An 18,067-nucleotide genomic window follows, 5' to 3' on the forward strand; every position below is an offset into this window, starting at 1 on the left:
AGCATTGTTATAACAATATTCAACCTGAACACAACGTTTTTAATATTTTCGCACATCTTTGAATAACTTCCATTAATATAAAATATTGCTAGTCGCCAGTCCCCAAAAAAATACCCAAGCGAAAAGAAGGCTTTAAAGAGATAACTTCAGATTATGTAGAATTTTTTTCTAACACGCTCTTGTTGATAAAATACTAGATATTGTAATTAGCAACCCAAAGCGACTACGAAAACAAACAATTATTCCAAAAAATGCAATCATATATTTTTTTATTTACACCTCTGCAACTCTATTGCACTGTCGTAATGGTTTGCATTATTAATTGCATACACCAGTGACAGCTACTTTATTCCACTTCTCAGTTTTATGGCGTAAGTCAAGCGCAACGCTTCCAACTCAATTCTAAAAGAGCTAAATATTTACGTTTCGCCCGATTTTTTATGCAAATTTGAGTTTTCGTGAAAAGCGTTTTGAGAATGTCAACAATTTTGAATATTCGTTGTGCCGGTACAGCTGTTTCGCAATTGTTTATACTTAACGAGAAGCAACAACAGTTACAAAAATACCAAATTGCATTTCAATCGACAGTCAGCAATGTCAAGGTGAGTAAATAATTACATTAGGGTGTATCATAATGTGTAGAATATTAAATTTCTTTAATTTTATTACATTGATTATTTTTTTATTACCTTAGGTCGAAAATCTTGAAAGAAAATCATCCGACGTGGAGTGGCAAAAGGCTTTACCTTATAAGTCTATACCCAGACTGACTAGATATCAAATGATGCGTGGCTTCTTAAAAGGAGGTTAGATGGAGTTACTCACTTTTCTTCGAATTTTATATTTAGTATTTTGAATACTTTATATTATTCTCTACCCTGCAGGTGAATTTGCCAATCTTTCATTAAATGATTTCGTTTTTAAATGTCGTGAACGCCTTGGTGATATATACCGTTTGCCCGGTGTGATTGGACAGCCTGACTCTGTTGTACTCTTCAATGTGGACGATTTTGAAAAGGTCTATCGTACGGAAGGTATGTGGCCAAGCCGCCCTGGTACTGACGCGGTGAGATACTATCGGCAAAACCGGAAGGACGGATTTTTCAAAGAAACTATGGGTCTGAATGATAAGTAAGAGTGTGTACTAACTATTTTCAATTTGTCACTACCATAATTTTCCTTCTTGCATAGACACTTTATTATTTAAACATTTTTCTTTACTTTACTATTTGATATGAAAAATAATCATATCGATTGAATGCAATATCGACATTGTGTACAATTTCACATTGTACTCCTATTGCAAATTAAATATCTAAGCTACTGAGTACTCCAGCTAGCCAATGGGGACCTCTAACCGAAAGTGGGTACATGAACTCATTAAAAAGTACATTGAAATAAGAGTTGTATGCAATATAACGACCCACACAATGAATAGTTTTCACCGAGGTAGAGTACTTTCGCCATCAACTAACTTTTTTTGCCGACCTTAAATAGAACTATGAATCTCTAGCGGTTGGGTATATTTTACTCATTACAGGAATATTTTATGCATACATAAGTACATCATATAGAGAATGTTTTTTTAGACATGTAGTTTAAAAAAAAAATAAAAAGCGTATAATTTAATGTTATAACTAAGAAATTAGCTTTATAATTATGATATGGGTTTGCCATAATGTTTTAAAAATTATTTCGGGGAAGTGACCGCCGCGACTGGCTCAAAAAAATTCCAGCCGAGACAACCAATTTTCGACCACATTTTACCACAATCGGGGTCGTATGTCAGCAATAATGCGCCGAATATTCTCTTTCAAGGCGTATATTGTCTCCGACTTATCTGCGTACTACCAAAAGTTTCCTTAAATGAATTGTTTGTTTCGTTGGCTGTATGGCATATAGCACCGTGTTGTTGGAACCAAAGATCGTCTACATCAACATCGTCCAATTCGGACACGCAAAAATCATTAATATTCCGCATTGACTGTAACATTATGGCCGTCTTCGTTTTTGTTGAAATATAGGCAAATGATTCGACTACCTACAGAGTACACCAAACAGTGACTTTTTGAGAATGTAGTGACGTCTCAACAATGACTTGAGGATTATCATCACTCCAAATGCGACAATTTAATTATTAACATACTCATTCAACCAAAATTGAGCTTTATCACTGAACAAAATTTTCTTGAGAAAATCGGAATTGAGGGCCATATTTTTGCACGAATTCACAATCGGGTAATAGCTGTCAAAAAGACGTACTTCGAAAAAGGTATTGCCTCATTAAAAGCGCCTAAAAAACACCCTTTATAATAAAGATTGTATAGTGTTTAATATAATATATCTGGATGTGAAATTAATTTTACTTTAATTTTTTAAAATAGCGGTGAAAATTGGGCGAAGTTCCGACATGAAGTTAATCCCGTTTTGATGCAGCCGAAAAATGCTAAACTCTATTTGGACCCTCTACAAAAAGTGAATTTAGAGTTTTTAGAAAGGTAAATTTTCAGAATTTATGATAAATATTTAAAGTAAACTAATTTTAAAAAATATGTCGAACTATTTTATTAATGATAAATTTTTAATTCAAAAATTGCACTTTCTCAACATGTCAGAATACGTGATATACGCGATCCACAATCACTGGAAGTACCCGACAACTTCTTTGTGGACATAAATCATCTCGCTTTTGATTCAGTTGCAGTAGTTGCTTTGGATCATGAATTCGGTTTGATTCGTAAAAATCCCGACTTGGAAGAGGTCAAAATACTTTGTGAGCATATGAGCGCATTTCTAAAATCCATTTATGACTTGGGCATTAAGCCATCATTTTATAAATACATTACCACACCGACATACCGACGTTTCGCTAAATCAATGGATCTAATATTCGATATAACCAATCATTATGTAAATGAAGCACTGGCGCGCTTGGCAGTAAACCCCTCAAAGGATGGTGAAGAACGCAGTGTTTTGGAAAAACTGTTGAAAATTAATCGGAAGACAGCCATAGTTATGGCAATGGATATGCTAATGGCAGGTGTAGATGGGGTAAATAAGTGTAAATATTTAATTTGAAAAGAAAATACAAGAAAATAATTTTGTTATTAGACATCTAGTGCGATCACTGCTATACTGCTCTGCATCGCCAAGAACCCCGCAAAGCAACAAAAACTACGTAAAGAGCTACTTGCCGTGCTGCCACATCGCAATGACCAATTCACTATTGAAAACATGAAACAGTTGCCATATTTACGTGCCTGCATTAAAGAAGCGCTGCGCTTCTATCCGCTCGCCTTCGGCAATGCGCGTGAAATCGGTGCCAATATTGTGCTAAGTGGTTATCAGGTGCCTAAGGGCACCGGTGCTTTAATTAGCACAAATATGCTACCAAATGAGGAGCTTTTCTTTCCACGACCCCGTGAGTACATTCCAGAACGTTGGCTACGCATGGCGCATGCAACGTTACCCGATGGCGAACGCCTAATTGCTGAGAATGTCAATAAATTTATTAATTTACCATTCGGTTTTGGACCACGCAGTTGCGTCGGCAGGCGTATTGTTGAAATAGAAATGGAATTAACGCTGGCAAATTTAGTGCGCAATTTCAGCATTGAGTACAACTATCCGGTAAAAAAGCCGTTTACTTATCACTTAATTAGTACGCCCGCTATACCGCTAAAGTTTAAATTTGCCGATTTGAAGTGAGGATGGAGTATTAGCTTTGGAATTACATGTTATGTTATATGAAATTAATTTTAATTTCGATTTTGGAATTTCACACTTTAGGAACTTTTACATTTTGTATATATAGTTATACTAGTATTAAATATATGTATAATCACACTTATCGTTTATATAATTTTTTCTGGAATTTTGGATCCGAAACTTTTCGATTTATCGTAGAAAGCATTAAGGGAGGCCCATATAGTATCTTAGAGGTCTCTTAAATTGAACATGTCGCCATTCATTTGACCATTTCGGATCCGAAACTTTTCGATTTATCGAAGAGAACAATCAGGGATGTCCATATAGTCTCTTAGAGAGATCTCTTAGATTAAACATATCGTTATCCATTTGACCACTCAACTGGCAACTGATAAAAATTTAAATATCTCTTAAAAAACTTCTGAGTAGGTTGGTGTACAATTTGGGCGAAATTAAGAGCAACAGGATAAGGGATATGTAAAATTTTAAGAGGCTTGAAGAGTTGTCTTCACTTATGAGAAGTTCAATGTACATTCATATATAGATCTCGAAAAATAACAAAACTTTTATAACCAAGCCATTTAATGATGAAGTGTGAAAATCAAAATTTTCGATAATACGAACCTTTTCATAAAACCGTTGTTCGACTTTACAAAAAGAATCTATAAGTATCAAAGCAGTAACTATGTGTATTCAACATGTCTCTCATCTTAATGTATAAAACTGATCGATAGGCGTGGCACCGTCTACTTTTAGACAAATTTTCTTACGTCATAAAAAAGCTCAACTAATTTATACCACATTTGGTTTATAATATATGTATCTATCACGTCCCCTGTGAAAAGTTTGAAAGTAAATTAAATTTGATTCAACTAAGGCCACTTGCCTTAAAGCGTAATTCAAAATCACTTCGTTTACATTAACTGAATCTTTGTTCGTTTTTGCCTTCATACTTGTACTATATCCTATTTATAGTATACATATTGGTTAGAGTGACATCATTTTTCGATAGAAATCGAAAAAATTTCAAAGTTCGTAAAAGTGATTAGTGAAATCAGTACGATATAAAATTAATAATCTTCAAGTGAGGGTAATATAACAGAAAGTTTTTAAAATTGGTTAAACGTCAGTAGCTTGCCTATCCAACTGTCAAAGCTACTAGCCTAGCATAGAGCATAGCAGATATGAATGAGCTTTTTGGCGCGAAACGTGACAAAACATCATTCCAAGGTATCCTCATTAGTATATAAAACCAAAATATTTTTATGCAGGTGTTCAGGTAAGACAAATGTGGAGAATATGGAAGTATTAAAATAAACTGTCAAAATACGAGTACCATTAATTATTCAGTAGATGGGTTTGACAATTTAAAAGACACTTGCAACTCAATATCACTTTCAGCTGTCACTACGCTTTACGTGCACCACAGCTCCCCTTGGCATATGGAAGGGTACCGAATGACATTCCTGACAAATTTCTAATTGATTGTCCCCCAATTGCGTTGGCTCCCATCACTTTCTGGCATTAACTTGTATGTATGTACGTTAGTATGTAACTATACACCCAATTAACTACTATTTTTCATATATATATAATATAAACCATTTTGGCACTGTGAGTTTGGCATTGGTCTCTTTTCATGTTTCACACACTTTTTACGCTCTGACAGTACGGACAGTTTGTGGTCTTTCATTTTACAATTTCTTTGTCAAGGTTTTACGTTACACAAAAAATATGTGCATAATACGAGGCTTTCAGATTCATGAAGTAGCAAAATTTCTTAATATATCTATAGTATTGAGTTAAATTGAATATTACTGCATACTCTAGTGGCAATTAATTTCTATAACAAATCAAAAAGCTTCTGAAAAAAATGTATGAAAAATTTAAATCGATATCTCAAAACCAGAGGGAGTTTTTTTTTTACTGTTAAAAACTTCGTGGAAAAGTGAATATATCCTGTTTTGGGTATAATAATCTTAGTATTATTCAATATACACAGGTCTACTACAGATAACAAGAGTAATTTACGTTGGTAAAAACAGTTATGCTTAGTGGAAAGCATTAAATCAGTATTTGTGATGGCAAAAGACCGCAGGTGTCATCACAACATTTTCTAATGAAATAATTAATTAATTCATGAGTACAAGTCACATATTATCATGGAATTGGAGCACTCGAGACTAAAAATCATGAACCCCAAACTGCTAATAAAAGTGAGATATAAAAGCCAGATTTATGAAGCTTAGCACCACCAATAGCGTCTCAATCCTTTAGAGCTCGTCATAATCGATTTTGAATGCACGCATATGATTTTTCACATTTTAGCGACATCTGACGACCAAAATGCGTTCACTAGGTGGCTAAAATTATTTGATTGAGCTTTTATATATACTTGTATGTGATCAAGAGACGTTAAAGAGCATTTGAATTAGAGAGATAAAATAGTGGTACGGTGTTTTCACTTGAATATACAAAAAATTCAGCTGTCAGTATAACATCGAATATATAATATTTTCTACCTTTCTATGAATTTGTTTAGGAATTTTTTCGTTAATGGAATTATGCTTCGAAAACATTAAAGTCCGTATTAAATTCTTTCGCAATTTTTTAAACCACGATCAATGATAAATTCTCTTGTTACAATATGATGCTTTTTAAAAAAAGTAATTCTTTAGAGCACACTCCTTCAAACGGTAACACGACATATAATCGATGTCACATACAAATGTTGCTCGCGATAGGAGGCAGTTAAGGCATGTAACACGCTGATAAATTTTAAACTCAGATTATTCTATAAGGGCTTAACATTTGTAATTCCAATAAATTTTTTCTATCAATCGTCGCAAGCTTTCAGAGCTTTTAGAGCTTTCATAAAAGAAAGTTAATGAAATTCTCTCGGGAGGAACAGGAGGTGGTACGCGGTATAGCGCAAGTATCCATCAATCGTTTAAGAGCCCATAATATAAATATGCAATTTGTACATGCTCTTTAACTGTGATTTGTATTAAGCCTTTGCCGTCAAGCTTCTTGTGAAAGTTAGCGAACTTTTTTTTTATTATTTTTTTTTAAATGTTCATAAAATACTATTCAGAAGATTGTTGATGTGCTGTCAAACATAAATTATATTATTAGTTAAACCAGTATTTAAATATGACCCTGTTTTCTTCCCACCTAAAATTTATTCAATACATACATACCATAAATTTACATGTTATTATTTACAATAATTTATTGATTTGTAGCTAACGCATCAAAAGAGGTGTGACCAGAAGGTGTTCGCAATAGAAGAAAATAGGTAAATGCGGAAAAAGCCAACCTTGGTAAAAGTACTTTCCGGCAGATCGCGTCAGTTTGGTTAGCGGCATGAGCAATATTACTCTCTACATACACACATAAAACTACCACACACTCCCTGGCATATTTGAGTTTATGGGCAAAACGCGTAACCCGCTTGGAAAGTAAAAAAGAAAGGGCACTTATGCAAAGCAAAACAAAAACAAACCGATCAATTTTCGTAGCTTACTACTCGTACTATTTGAGTATCTACACCTTTTTACTGTAAAACTTATGATAACTATCTCTAATTTCTAGCTCTATTTGAATTAAGCGAGTATGTAATAACAAAATTACGCTGTGAGTTTTGCAATGGCAAAAACAGTTAAGCAATAAGTATTTACAACCAACATGCTCACGGTCATATCAACTTAATTAGTTGCAAAATGCCACAAAATTCGCGAGCAGAGCAACTCTGCTGCCTCAAGTGTGCACAACAAAGCTGTTAAGTGTTAAATTGATTACACGCTCGCAATGCGCGGCGGATACTTTTACACTTAACTAGCTAATTTGCACTTATAAAATAAAACAGCAATGCCGCTAGCAGAAGCACTCGGGCTATTAGCAGCAAGAGCGAAATGGCAAAAACAAAAATAAAAAAAGTTAAAAAAGCAAAAACGGCTACAACGAGTAAAGATCCAAATTCAAAATAAAACAGCAAACTCCGAATGGAAATTGCAAATTTTCAAAAAACAAAACCCAATTAAAGCGCCAACAATTACCGTTGAATGGCGCATAAAGTTAGTCAAAGCAGCCAATAAGCTGCTGACGACACAAACCACGGAACTGCGTATGCGGCCTCACACGCAAACGGGTACAGTTAGCCGACATATGTATAATTGCTAATAATTCACATTACGGCCAAGAGCGGGGGTTAAGCAGCAGTCGCGGCGTAAAACTTTTGCGTGTCTCGTTAGTCCAGAAAGTGATGTGTGCGTATAAATTGCGGCCGATTCATTATTGTCGATTGGGACCCACGAACGCGGTATACAAACAGTTTACGATAAGGTAGTTACAATTTTATACCCTGCACGAAGTTTACAACAACGAGAAGAAAACATTGGAAAACGAATATATAGTTTTTGAGATACCGATCTGAAAATTTGCACATCTCGTTTTCTTCTCCAAAAGCCGCTCATTTGTTAGAACAGACGATATCAGCCCACTATGAATTATAGCTGTCATACAAACTGATCCATCAAAACTAAGTTCTTCTATACCAAACTTTTCTATTTGTGTAGGGTATTTTAGCTTCGGTGCGAACGAAGTTAATGTCTTTTCTTGTTTATTTTTACTTTTACATACGCACACACACACACTTTGAGACATACATACATACAAGTGCATACATGTATTGATCACCTTGTTTGTCAGCAATTGACTTTGTTGGTCATCTAACCCATTTCTCAGCACCAGCTGCCACTCTGCCACTCTCAAGGTCGCAATCGTAAACTACACATGTCCACATACATATATTGTGGCAGTTAGACCTGCCTGCAGCATTTGTTTATTGACATTCGCACTACTGTACGCAGGCGCGCTGAAGTTGCTGTTTGTTGGACAAGCGCTGATTGGCACTGGCGTTGGTTGCACGCACCCTGATTTTTATTGTCTGAATTAAAAGCGTTTTCCTTTCTTTTGCCATTGCTTTTTGATTTTTCGATTTTTTTAGCTTTTGTATTTATTTATTGCGTACCTATGCATGTATGTTTCTATCGCCGTTGGGGTGTGTAGACAATTTTGTTTAACAAACCTATACGCTGCATCACCGCTACACGCATGTGCACGTGCCACAACTACAGGCAGCTTCAGTTACTCTTTATGGATAAATGGATTTATGGTATGTATATATTTGTCAGCATATTTATTGTAACGGTGTTATTGTTATATTGTCAAGTAGCATATAGACATACTCGTATGTACATATGTTGTGTCTCGTTTTCTTTGCCACTCAATGACAAGGTAATTTATATTGTTTGCTGTAATGACTCAACTAACCTTCAAGGGTTTCTCTACAAGGTCAAATAGTTCTCTGTAATGCTTTTTATTTGCATATTTTTTACAAATTTTTTAAAAAACTTATAGCCAACTGATGTTATCACAAACTTGTAAGGTAATGTAATGGCTCTTGCATTTTAGGAATAACTTCAATATATCCAATTTTCTTTTCGTCTTTTGTATCAGCCTGTGGAAAATGTGAATAGAAATTTTTTTAATTTTATTTTGAAATTCTAATCTAATCCCTTTAACATAAGTATAACATCGTGTCAGCTGCATATTTCTTTCAATTTACATATAGATATACTCTCGTACTCTTTCTGTCTAAGAATGAACCAACAACGATGCTAGAACGGCTTAAGTGTAACCAAATTACAACTCTATACTTCTGATTACCTTTCAATTCGTATTTATAGCAAAGAACTTTAGCACACTTTAGTACGATTCCAATCCTTAAGAGTAAACCCTAAACATTTCTCTTTTCTCGTGCCACTACACCAGAACATGAAATATTGCCTCGAAGTCACAACATTCGAGCAAAATAAATTTTATTCTTTCTTTATATTATATAGACATTGTTCTATCTTTAGTGAAACACTTAGAAATTTGACGACTGTTAGTGTAAAACGAAGACGGTGGCATGTTCTTCATCCAGCGGTCACCATACGAAAGCTACATGCACTTCTTAAGTTGGCTTAGTGGTAGTTTTCGACGCTATACGGTTTTCTTTTATATTAAACTCCAAACTACATGGATTTTAAGGTAAGTATATGAATTTAAAGTATTGGTAGGGTCTCCTATGAAATGCTCAGTTTCACCGAAATTTCGGCTCAGGTATCATGAGCTCTCATAGTAATACTCTCCTAGTTATACCGTTATAACTATATACATATTTATTTCTGTAAATCGCCAGTTCGCCATTTCTCTACTCGCTATTTTTGCGCACTACTTACATGTAAAAGCAAAAACAAAGGTATCGAGTTGAATGACGATTCCTTATTCAAGTGCTATATGGTAACTGCTATCTTCAATGCCATAAAGTTTTGTTTTGCATATCTAAAACCAGATTTACTATTGCTAATGGTACAACTGACAATATATTCTCAAAACTTAAAAGCACAAAGATTTTTCGAATCTAAAATCATGTGATCTTAAATCAATAATAAATATTATATTTATAGAAAACAAAACTGAGGCGCAACAAAATTTTTTTGTTGACTTCAAAAGGCTACAAAATTTTTTAATAAAATATTATACATGTACATATGTATACATCCAATAGTTTCCATTACTAAAAATGTCTTTAAATAAAAACTATAGATATCAGTAAAAAATAGTAAACAAATTTAAACCAGTTTTCCTTTGCTTTATACTTTAAGATTGGGATCAAATCGGAGATGCAAAATCCGCTCAAATCAAGAGAATTTCATATATTGGGTCATTCACTAAGGAATTTCGTTTGATGACAACAGCTGATCTTATTGAATTTTTTCGCAGCCAAGTTTACACTTAAACTCTCTACCGTTATATATTTGAAGAGCCGTAAGGCTTGTTTGTAAAAACTATTTTTGGAATAGTTTTTGTTTGGTGCTCAATCGAAGTTGGAAGATCGAAAACAACATTTTCGTCATATTTTACTATGAAAAGGGTAAAAATGCAGTTCCAGCAAAACGAAAGTTATGTTATGTGTACGCAGAAGATGTGTTGACCGAACGCCATTGCCAAAATTAATTAGTACTACGTTCTGGATGGCCATTTGAAGCCAATGTAAATTAAATAAAATCGTTGACCGATACAAATCATCGATTAACAGCACGAGAGATTGCTGAAAGAATAAATTTGTCTAAATTCATAAAATGGTTTACACAATAAAACAATCGTGTTTAAATTGCATTGAAAGGAAAACGAAATTACTTAGTGAACGACCCAAAAATACGCAAATAAAATTGTCCAATTTAGTTATCTATGCGAAAAAATATTTATACAGTTTAGGCCAAATTGGCACGCAGTTACTTGTCTGCAGTTCCATACATGCAGTCAGATCAAAAGATTAGAATTAAACATTAAGTTTTCTTAAAATTCGACACTTATGCACAAGTTATTACGCCAAAATGCTTCTAGCCGACGCATTCACTATGTTTTTCAGGCAAAATTAACTACATGGTACCGCAATATTTGTAGCACTTGCGAGTGCTCATTTGAATAAGCTTTTGGACAGCCCAAACAGCAACTAGCCAGTAACGGTCCAGTCCCTCTTAATAGCATGCGTTACCTAATAACCTAACATTAACTACGCCGCTAACTGTACAGGTACTCGTATGTATGTTTATACATAAATACTTCGGTGCTTGTGATACAACAAATCGCGTAAGCTGAGATTTAAGCCAACGAATTAATAACAACTGCGAAACTGTTAATTGGACAGTTGATCGATCGCCAAATCGCCAGCAAAGCAGCGAGTACGCGCAACACACGCTGGAAAAACTGAACCACTTATCAAAATTAAATAAAACGAAAATAAAAGAATGAATTTAAAAATTAAAAGAATGAACTAAAAAATAAAAAAATTAATTTAAAAACAAGTAAGGAAGGGCTTAGTTCGGATGTAACCGAACATTTCATACTCTCGCAAAGTCAAATAGTATACTCGTTTGAGATTTCTTTGTGGATTGACTGATATTTTCGGTAGAAGGTCAACTATACGCACTGGGGTCCACATATTTAGTACTTAGGGGCTTAAACAGTTTTAGTTCGATTTCGACAATTTTTGGTCACAAGGTGGCATACTTTAATCGCATTATTCACGCAAAGTTTTATCCCGATACAGTCATTGTTGCCTGATTTGCATAGTGGAAAGTGAAGAATCAGATGGAATTTAAAATGGTGTTATATGGGAAGTAGGCGTGGTTGTAGTCCGATTTCGCCCATTTTCGCACTATGACATAGAAACATGAAAAGAATTTTATGCACCGAATTTGGTTGAAATCGGTTAAGCAGATCTTAAGATATGGGTTTTCACCTAAAAGTGGGCTGTGCCACGCCCACTGTCTAATTTTGAACGCGGTTCCTATAAAATCATCTCATACCATCCCAGAAATAAAATTTAATGTCTCTGGCGTGTTTAGTGCTTGATTTATCGCGCTTTTAGTAGTTTTTAACAGTACCGTTATATGGGGAGTGGTCGGAGTTGCCACCCGATTTCAACTATTTTCACACCGTCAATAGAAGTGCTAAAAACATTTACTTCCAATGAATTTTGTTATTATAGCATTATCGGTTTAGGAGATATGCACATTAAACCTATTAGAGGCGGGACCACGCCCACTTAAAAACAAATTTAATTGCAGATGCCCCTCCCTAACGTGATCCTGTGTACCAAACAGTCTTGTATCTTATCGCGGAGCTTAGTTATGGCAATTTATTTGGTTTTGATTAATGGCGTTTTGTGGGCGTGGCAGTGGTCCGATTACGCCCATCTGCAATACCAACCGTCTCACGGTACCAAAAAAAAGGCCTACCAAGTTTCATAAAGATATCTCAATTTTTACTCAAGTTAGAGCTTGCACGGACGGACGGACGGACGGAGGGACAGACAGTCACCCGGATTTCCACTCGTCTCTTCATCCTGATCATTTATATATATTATATATAACCCTATATCTAACTCGATTAGTTTTAGGTGATACAAACAACCGTTAGGTGAACAAAACTATTATACTCTGTAGCAACAGGTTGCGAGAGTATAGAAATAAGAGAGAAATATGCACAAAAAGGCGGTAGGAAAAATGTATGATAATAAATGTAATTACTTACCTTAACGGTAAGCGAATTATTGAAAGTGTATGTGCGCGTACGCACAGCAACCGCCAGATTATTGGGATTTGCGTAATTATTTATCTTTGTGATTGCGGTTGCGGTTGTTGGCTTTGTCTCCACGCTTGTTTTAATAAATTGTACACACCTGTCAATATTTTTCCATTTCTTCTCATTTCGTTTGTGGCAAATTTCAGTCGCTGCACATAAATCGCAAAAAGCCGCAATACTTCTTGTCTGGCCAGCTTGTTTTGTTGTTTTAGTTATATACATATGTAGGTACAAGCTATGTTACATTCTGATTTGTGTTAATGATTTGCAATTTGTTATGCATTTTAGGCATTTTCATTATTAAAAAAAATGTTGCACTTAAAATGTTTACATTGTTAATGTCAGTCTCACAGCAGGCAGAACGTGGTGAGACTAACAATAATAATATTTTGCAATTATCTTGTTATTAAGAGATTTTATGTTGTGTGTCATTAATGTTAACATTTTTACAAAATAATTTCGGTTACTTGGAAATTTGTTTTTTAGATTACTGGTGGTGAGTTAAGGACAAGTGTGATGGCCGTATAAAAGTAGAATTTTGGATATATTGTCCGCAAATATTCGGGTAAGCCTTACACAAAGTGGGTGCAGTGAGAGCTCACAATAGACCAAAAACAACAATGCGTTGCTGATTCCAAACATGGTCATTCGCAATACCCCAGAATTTTCGCATCGATATATAGGAGAGAATAAAACCTGGATCTGTCATTTAGCTGTCATCCGAGTGGGCTACGGTGACTTGTATCCAAGGCGTAGAAAGACGCTACGGCCAGCAGAGTCTAGGCGTCTTTATATTTTAAAGGAGTATTTTCATTGAATATCTTGACAAAGGAAACAACATGGAAAAATAAAATTTGTTAGAATTGTAGGAACCTATTTGCCATATTCTACGGTTTTGGCCTTCAGAGATCTTTTCTTGCTCTTACATCTATTTGTTTTTTTTTTTTGCTGGAATGAAACTTTTAAGCAAAAGGCAAAAGTCCCCTATCAAAATGGTATTGAAAAGTTGTTAAAAATCTACATTTGAAGGTATTGAATACTTTTACCAAAATAAACAAATCTTTTTAAACATTTCAGCCTGGTAATGGGCGGTTTTAGATCCAGATTATTTTAGTTGCATATGCCCGAATATCTTGTAGGTATCTCGTTTCCTAGTATTATCAGGTTTAATCGGTTTTTTGTTTTGTTCTAATCTAAATTTTCAGTTTGGTATGTATATTGATGGTATTCCTTGCCCTAGTGCTCACAAATTATATTGGAAAAATATCTTATCAAAGAAATAAGTTTAGGTATATTCAACCGAAATTAGAAGCAACTAATCATTATCAAGATGCTCAACCAGGGAAACGCGCAAGTGTATCAATGCTGGTTTTTATATCAATGAGTTAAAGAAGAAAATAATTTGAAAGAAACGTGCGTAAGTAATTGGAACTAAATGAAACCTAAATGAAATTATTTTTTTCAGGAAGTATAAATTTTCCCATACATCATAAATTTCTAGAATGATCACAGTGAGACTATTTTCAGTTTATGCTGCTAAGAATAATGTTAATTAAACGAATATATAATATAATCAGAAGGAGAACCCTGAGTGTATAAAAAAGTTGCTTTCGAATTAATCACATCTAATCGTATATGCAAAAATCTTTTATAATCGGCATACTAAAACTTTCCACCGGTATACTCATATTACAATCTCGAAGCATACTAATAAATTTACAAGTATCATATAGACATATGTATACATGTATTTCTAATTATCTAAAACCACCTGTATGTACATATTTAATTGACACTAAATACTGGAATATTGAAAATATGTAACAGCATAGACTTGTGTAGTAATATACCGTTGTAAAACATAAACTGTTGATTAATTTCTGCGAGCACAGGATATTGTGCAAAGTACCACTCGATATGTATTGTACATACAAGTATGTTTTACACAGACAGTATGAATGTTGAATATGAATACTGTGCTAATTACTACGCAAATAAAAACGCCGACTGCGTAAATGATATATAGTATGCATTTAGAGGTGTAATTTTTTGCAGACACACTTCAATGCGACACCTCAAGCAACTGAATTCATAAAAACATAAACACACTTGCATAAAAACATATCAAGGCAAATTAGTGGACGACCGGGACTAGCAAAAAAAAAGTAGTTTTGTAAAAGTTGAATTTGCAACAAGAAATTGCTGAAATTGAAACGGACTGGAAATGGTGTTGGCAAATTAAAAGTGATTGACGAGTATGAATGCAAATGCCGTTTCAGGTATGTAAATCCGTTATGCTTAAAGCGGAAAGCTTACACCGAAGGTGTCGGCATTTCTAACCCGAGGGCTGACGGGTTACAGCTTCTGAAAACCATGTAGTTTGAGGAAATTGTCGGAGTATGGTGTATTTATACTCAAATCTTACATAAATCTCTGCAAAATGAAGGCTATAATTACTAAAACTTGTAATTTCTGAGAGATGTTGAAAAACCACGACTTGTAAGTAAGTGTTCTGAAATCAGGACGACTAAAAAGCGACGGCCTAGAGCACAAGTCTCTCCTAAATGGATGCTATACATGCTCAGCAATGGAGTTGGTTAGTTGAGTAATTTTGAAAAAACTAAAATTTAATAAAAAGGTTAACGGGAAAGTAATTACTAACTATAGATTATTGTCATAATAGTGAGGCTTAAATAACCGAAACAAATCCGCACCTAAATGATGCCAAGTACTGTAAACTCGGCAGCATTTCTCAAAAATTTTTTGTTTCGGCGCCTAAAATTATTAAAAAGAATAGGATGAATTGACAATTGACAAGGGCGAGGCAAGAAATGAGCCTGAACCTAAGCAAAATGAGGCTTATATTATTTGAGTATAAAAAAATTGAAATAGAGGGGCTGTCGGCGCAACAACATGGGAGAACTAATAATTACCGCAAGCTTTCTTTAGGATCTTTTGTTGTGATCATTAAAAAAATTAGCTGTATCTTAACTTAGCTTTATCTCTTAATAGTATGTGTAAATTAATAGGTATGTCAAAACGATACGATTTTCGAGAGGTAACCGATAATAGTTAGAAAGGACGACGTAGCGCTCTATTTTCACACATCAAATCAAGATTTATCAAATTAATCACTAAAAACTTCGTCAGAAAATTGCGAATAGTCATGAGTCTACAAAGGAAACGCCACTTAACTTATTATGCACGAACTCATTACGTTGCTTGGTGGAGTTGTGCAATGCACGTGGAACTTTCCGTTGAACTTATTTGTCAGTTTATGACAGTTAAAATGTCCAAATATGATTAAATAATGCACACAGTCGGTGCAACTACATAGCTGCAGGCTATTGACGATTAGTTGCAAAACAAGAACATTGAAATGGAATGTTGTCTTTTGGTGGTTAATTTTTGATTTCTGATGGTTGTTGGCAGTTGGCTTTAAGCCATGTTGTCCACTCATTGCAAAATGTAGCATAAACATAGGCAATTATCAATCAACTAACTGCAACAAAATGTATATTTGTATACGTCAATTTGTATGTATGTCAATCAACAATTTTTATATTGGAGTGCATACTACAAGTAAATTATATGTATGCATTTATTTAAAAATGTGGGCATAAGCGACAAGAAAAGCCGCTAAGTTCGTGCAGACAAACACAATGATATTAAATTAAGAAATATATACACATACAGTATGCAACAAATGTCTGTATATCATATTTTTCTAAGCAAGTTATTAAAAAAAAAAAAAATATATTGAAAAGGTCCACATATTTGCTAGCATATTAAGACGATAGTTTAATTAAAGGGGAAATTTAGTATTCTCATAAAAACAAAAGCATTTACAATATATTTGCATTATTACAGCTAGTAATTGAAGAAACGAGATTTTTTTTTTTTAAAGAAATTCCGACTTCTTATATATATATGTTTTAAAAACTACATAATTACTTGTTCTTCACGATTATCCAATAATATGGGTATATGGTATATAGGTATAGATATCGTGTGTATATTTTTTTCCTTCGAAATTTAACGTTTATTTAAAAAAAACTTGTTATAGTGTTATTCCGAGTATTGCCCACTTGAAGCTATACCATTTTTCCATATCTCTTGCTATTTGTGGATTTCATCTCAAAAAACTGCAACAACTTGACGGCCAAGAATGAATCAAGCCATTTTTGGATACCCTGTTCTAATGTGAACCGTATTCGAGTGAGGAAGTTCTGCACCGACCGGAACAAATGGTATTCAGAAGAGTAAAGGTCTGGGCTATAAGGCGGGGACGGCAACCTTCCCACCCACTGTTTTCCAAATAGTTTTTAACCGATCTTGGAGCATGAGACCGGACGTTGTCATTTCCCATTATATTCCTTATTAATGGTTTCACTTGGCCTTAGAAGCTCATAATACAGCTCGATCTTCTGATTCTTGGATGATTGGTCAGGTTTCACGTATAATGTTTTGCCTTCAAGATTTTCGTAATGAATTCATTTTTTAACACCAGTGACAATCTGATACAAAACATCCGAAACTAAGCACAAAAACACTTTTTCAAACACAAAGTTCGACATATTTGAGTGAAAAAAGAATAAATGAATGCTCATTCGGAGTATTGCCATAAACGGAATAATAAGCAAATCACGCCATTTCTTTCCAAACCGCACGAATATAGTTATAGACACAATATTATAACCAACTCTAAAGCTTGAATTTTCTTTTTAAAAACTTTTAGACTCATCAAAGGGCTTGTCCCACGCTTACTTACTACACTGTATGTAGATTAAGTTATTATACAATGCAGCCTTTAGTCAACTTTAAATGGTTTTATGGCAAAATTTTCCAAAAATAATTGTTTCATTTTACTTGCCAACACGCTATGGAAGCATAAGAAGTATATATGTATGCAGTAATATAACTGTAGTATGGGTGCAAGCATATCGAAGGAGAACAAAGAAAATTGTTACTCTAGTTTTGAAAGTTTTCAGAGTCCCACGCATAATCAACAATTAAAAAAATAAAAAAAAAAAACATAAAAAAAAAACTATTTATTAACAATTTTGAAAGCACAGCTTTGTGCAACGAATTTCTTACTTTTCACAATTTTTACTTATACATATAATATATGAATGTAAGTACATATATGTGTAAGTGTGGT

General features: G+C 34.2%; 1 protein-coding gene across 1 annotated transcript; it reads left to right on the forward strand.

The window, feature by feature from the left end:
- Positions 1-344: 344 nt before the first annotated feature.
- Positions 345-3,846, forward strand: Cyp12c1 (Cytochrome P450 12c1). The gene is made up of 6 exons (XM_014247307.3): positions 345-602; positions 695-806; positions 885-1,131; positions 2,385-2,498; positions 2,616-3,051; positions 3,112-3,846. The coding sequence occupies exons 1-6, from the start codon at positions 477-479 to the stop codon at positions 3,706-3,708; spliced, it is 1,632 nt and encodes a 543-aa protein (XP_014102782.2). The 5' UTR covers positions 345-476; the 3' UTR covers positions 3,709-3,846.
- Positions 3,847-18,067: the final 14,221 nt, after the last annotated feature.

This window comes from Bactrocera oleae, chromosome 4 (assembly GCF_042242935.1).
Source record: "Bactrocera oleae isolate idBacOlea1 chromosome 4, idBacOlea1, whole genome shotgun sequence".
Classification (NCBI taxonomy): domain Eukaryota; kingdom Metazoa; phylum Arthropoda; class Insecta; order Diptera; family Tephritidae; genus Bactrocera; species Bactrocera oleae.

Coding starts and splice junctions, on each gene's coding strand:
- Cyp12c1 (XM_014247307.3), top strand. CDS start 477: ATGTCAACAATTTTGAATATTCGTTGTGCCGGTACAGCTGTTTCGCAA. Junction 1,132..2,384: donor ACTATGGGTCTGAATGATAA/GTAAGAGTGTGT, acceptor TTTTTAAAATAG/CGGTGAAAATTGGGCGAAGT. Junction 2,499..2,615: donor AATTTAGAGTTTTTAGAAAG/GTAAATTTTCAG, acceptor TCAACATGTCAG/AATACGTGATATACGCGATC.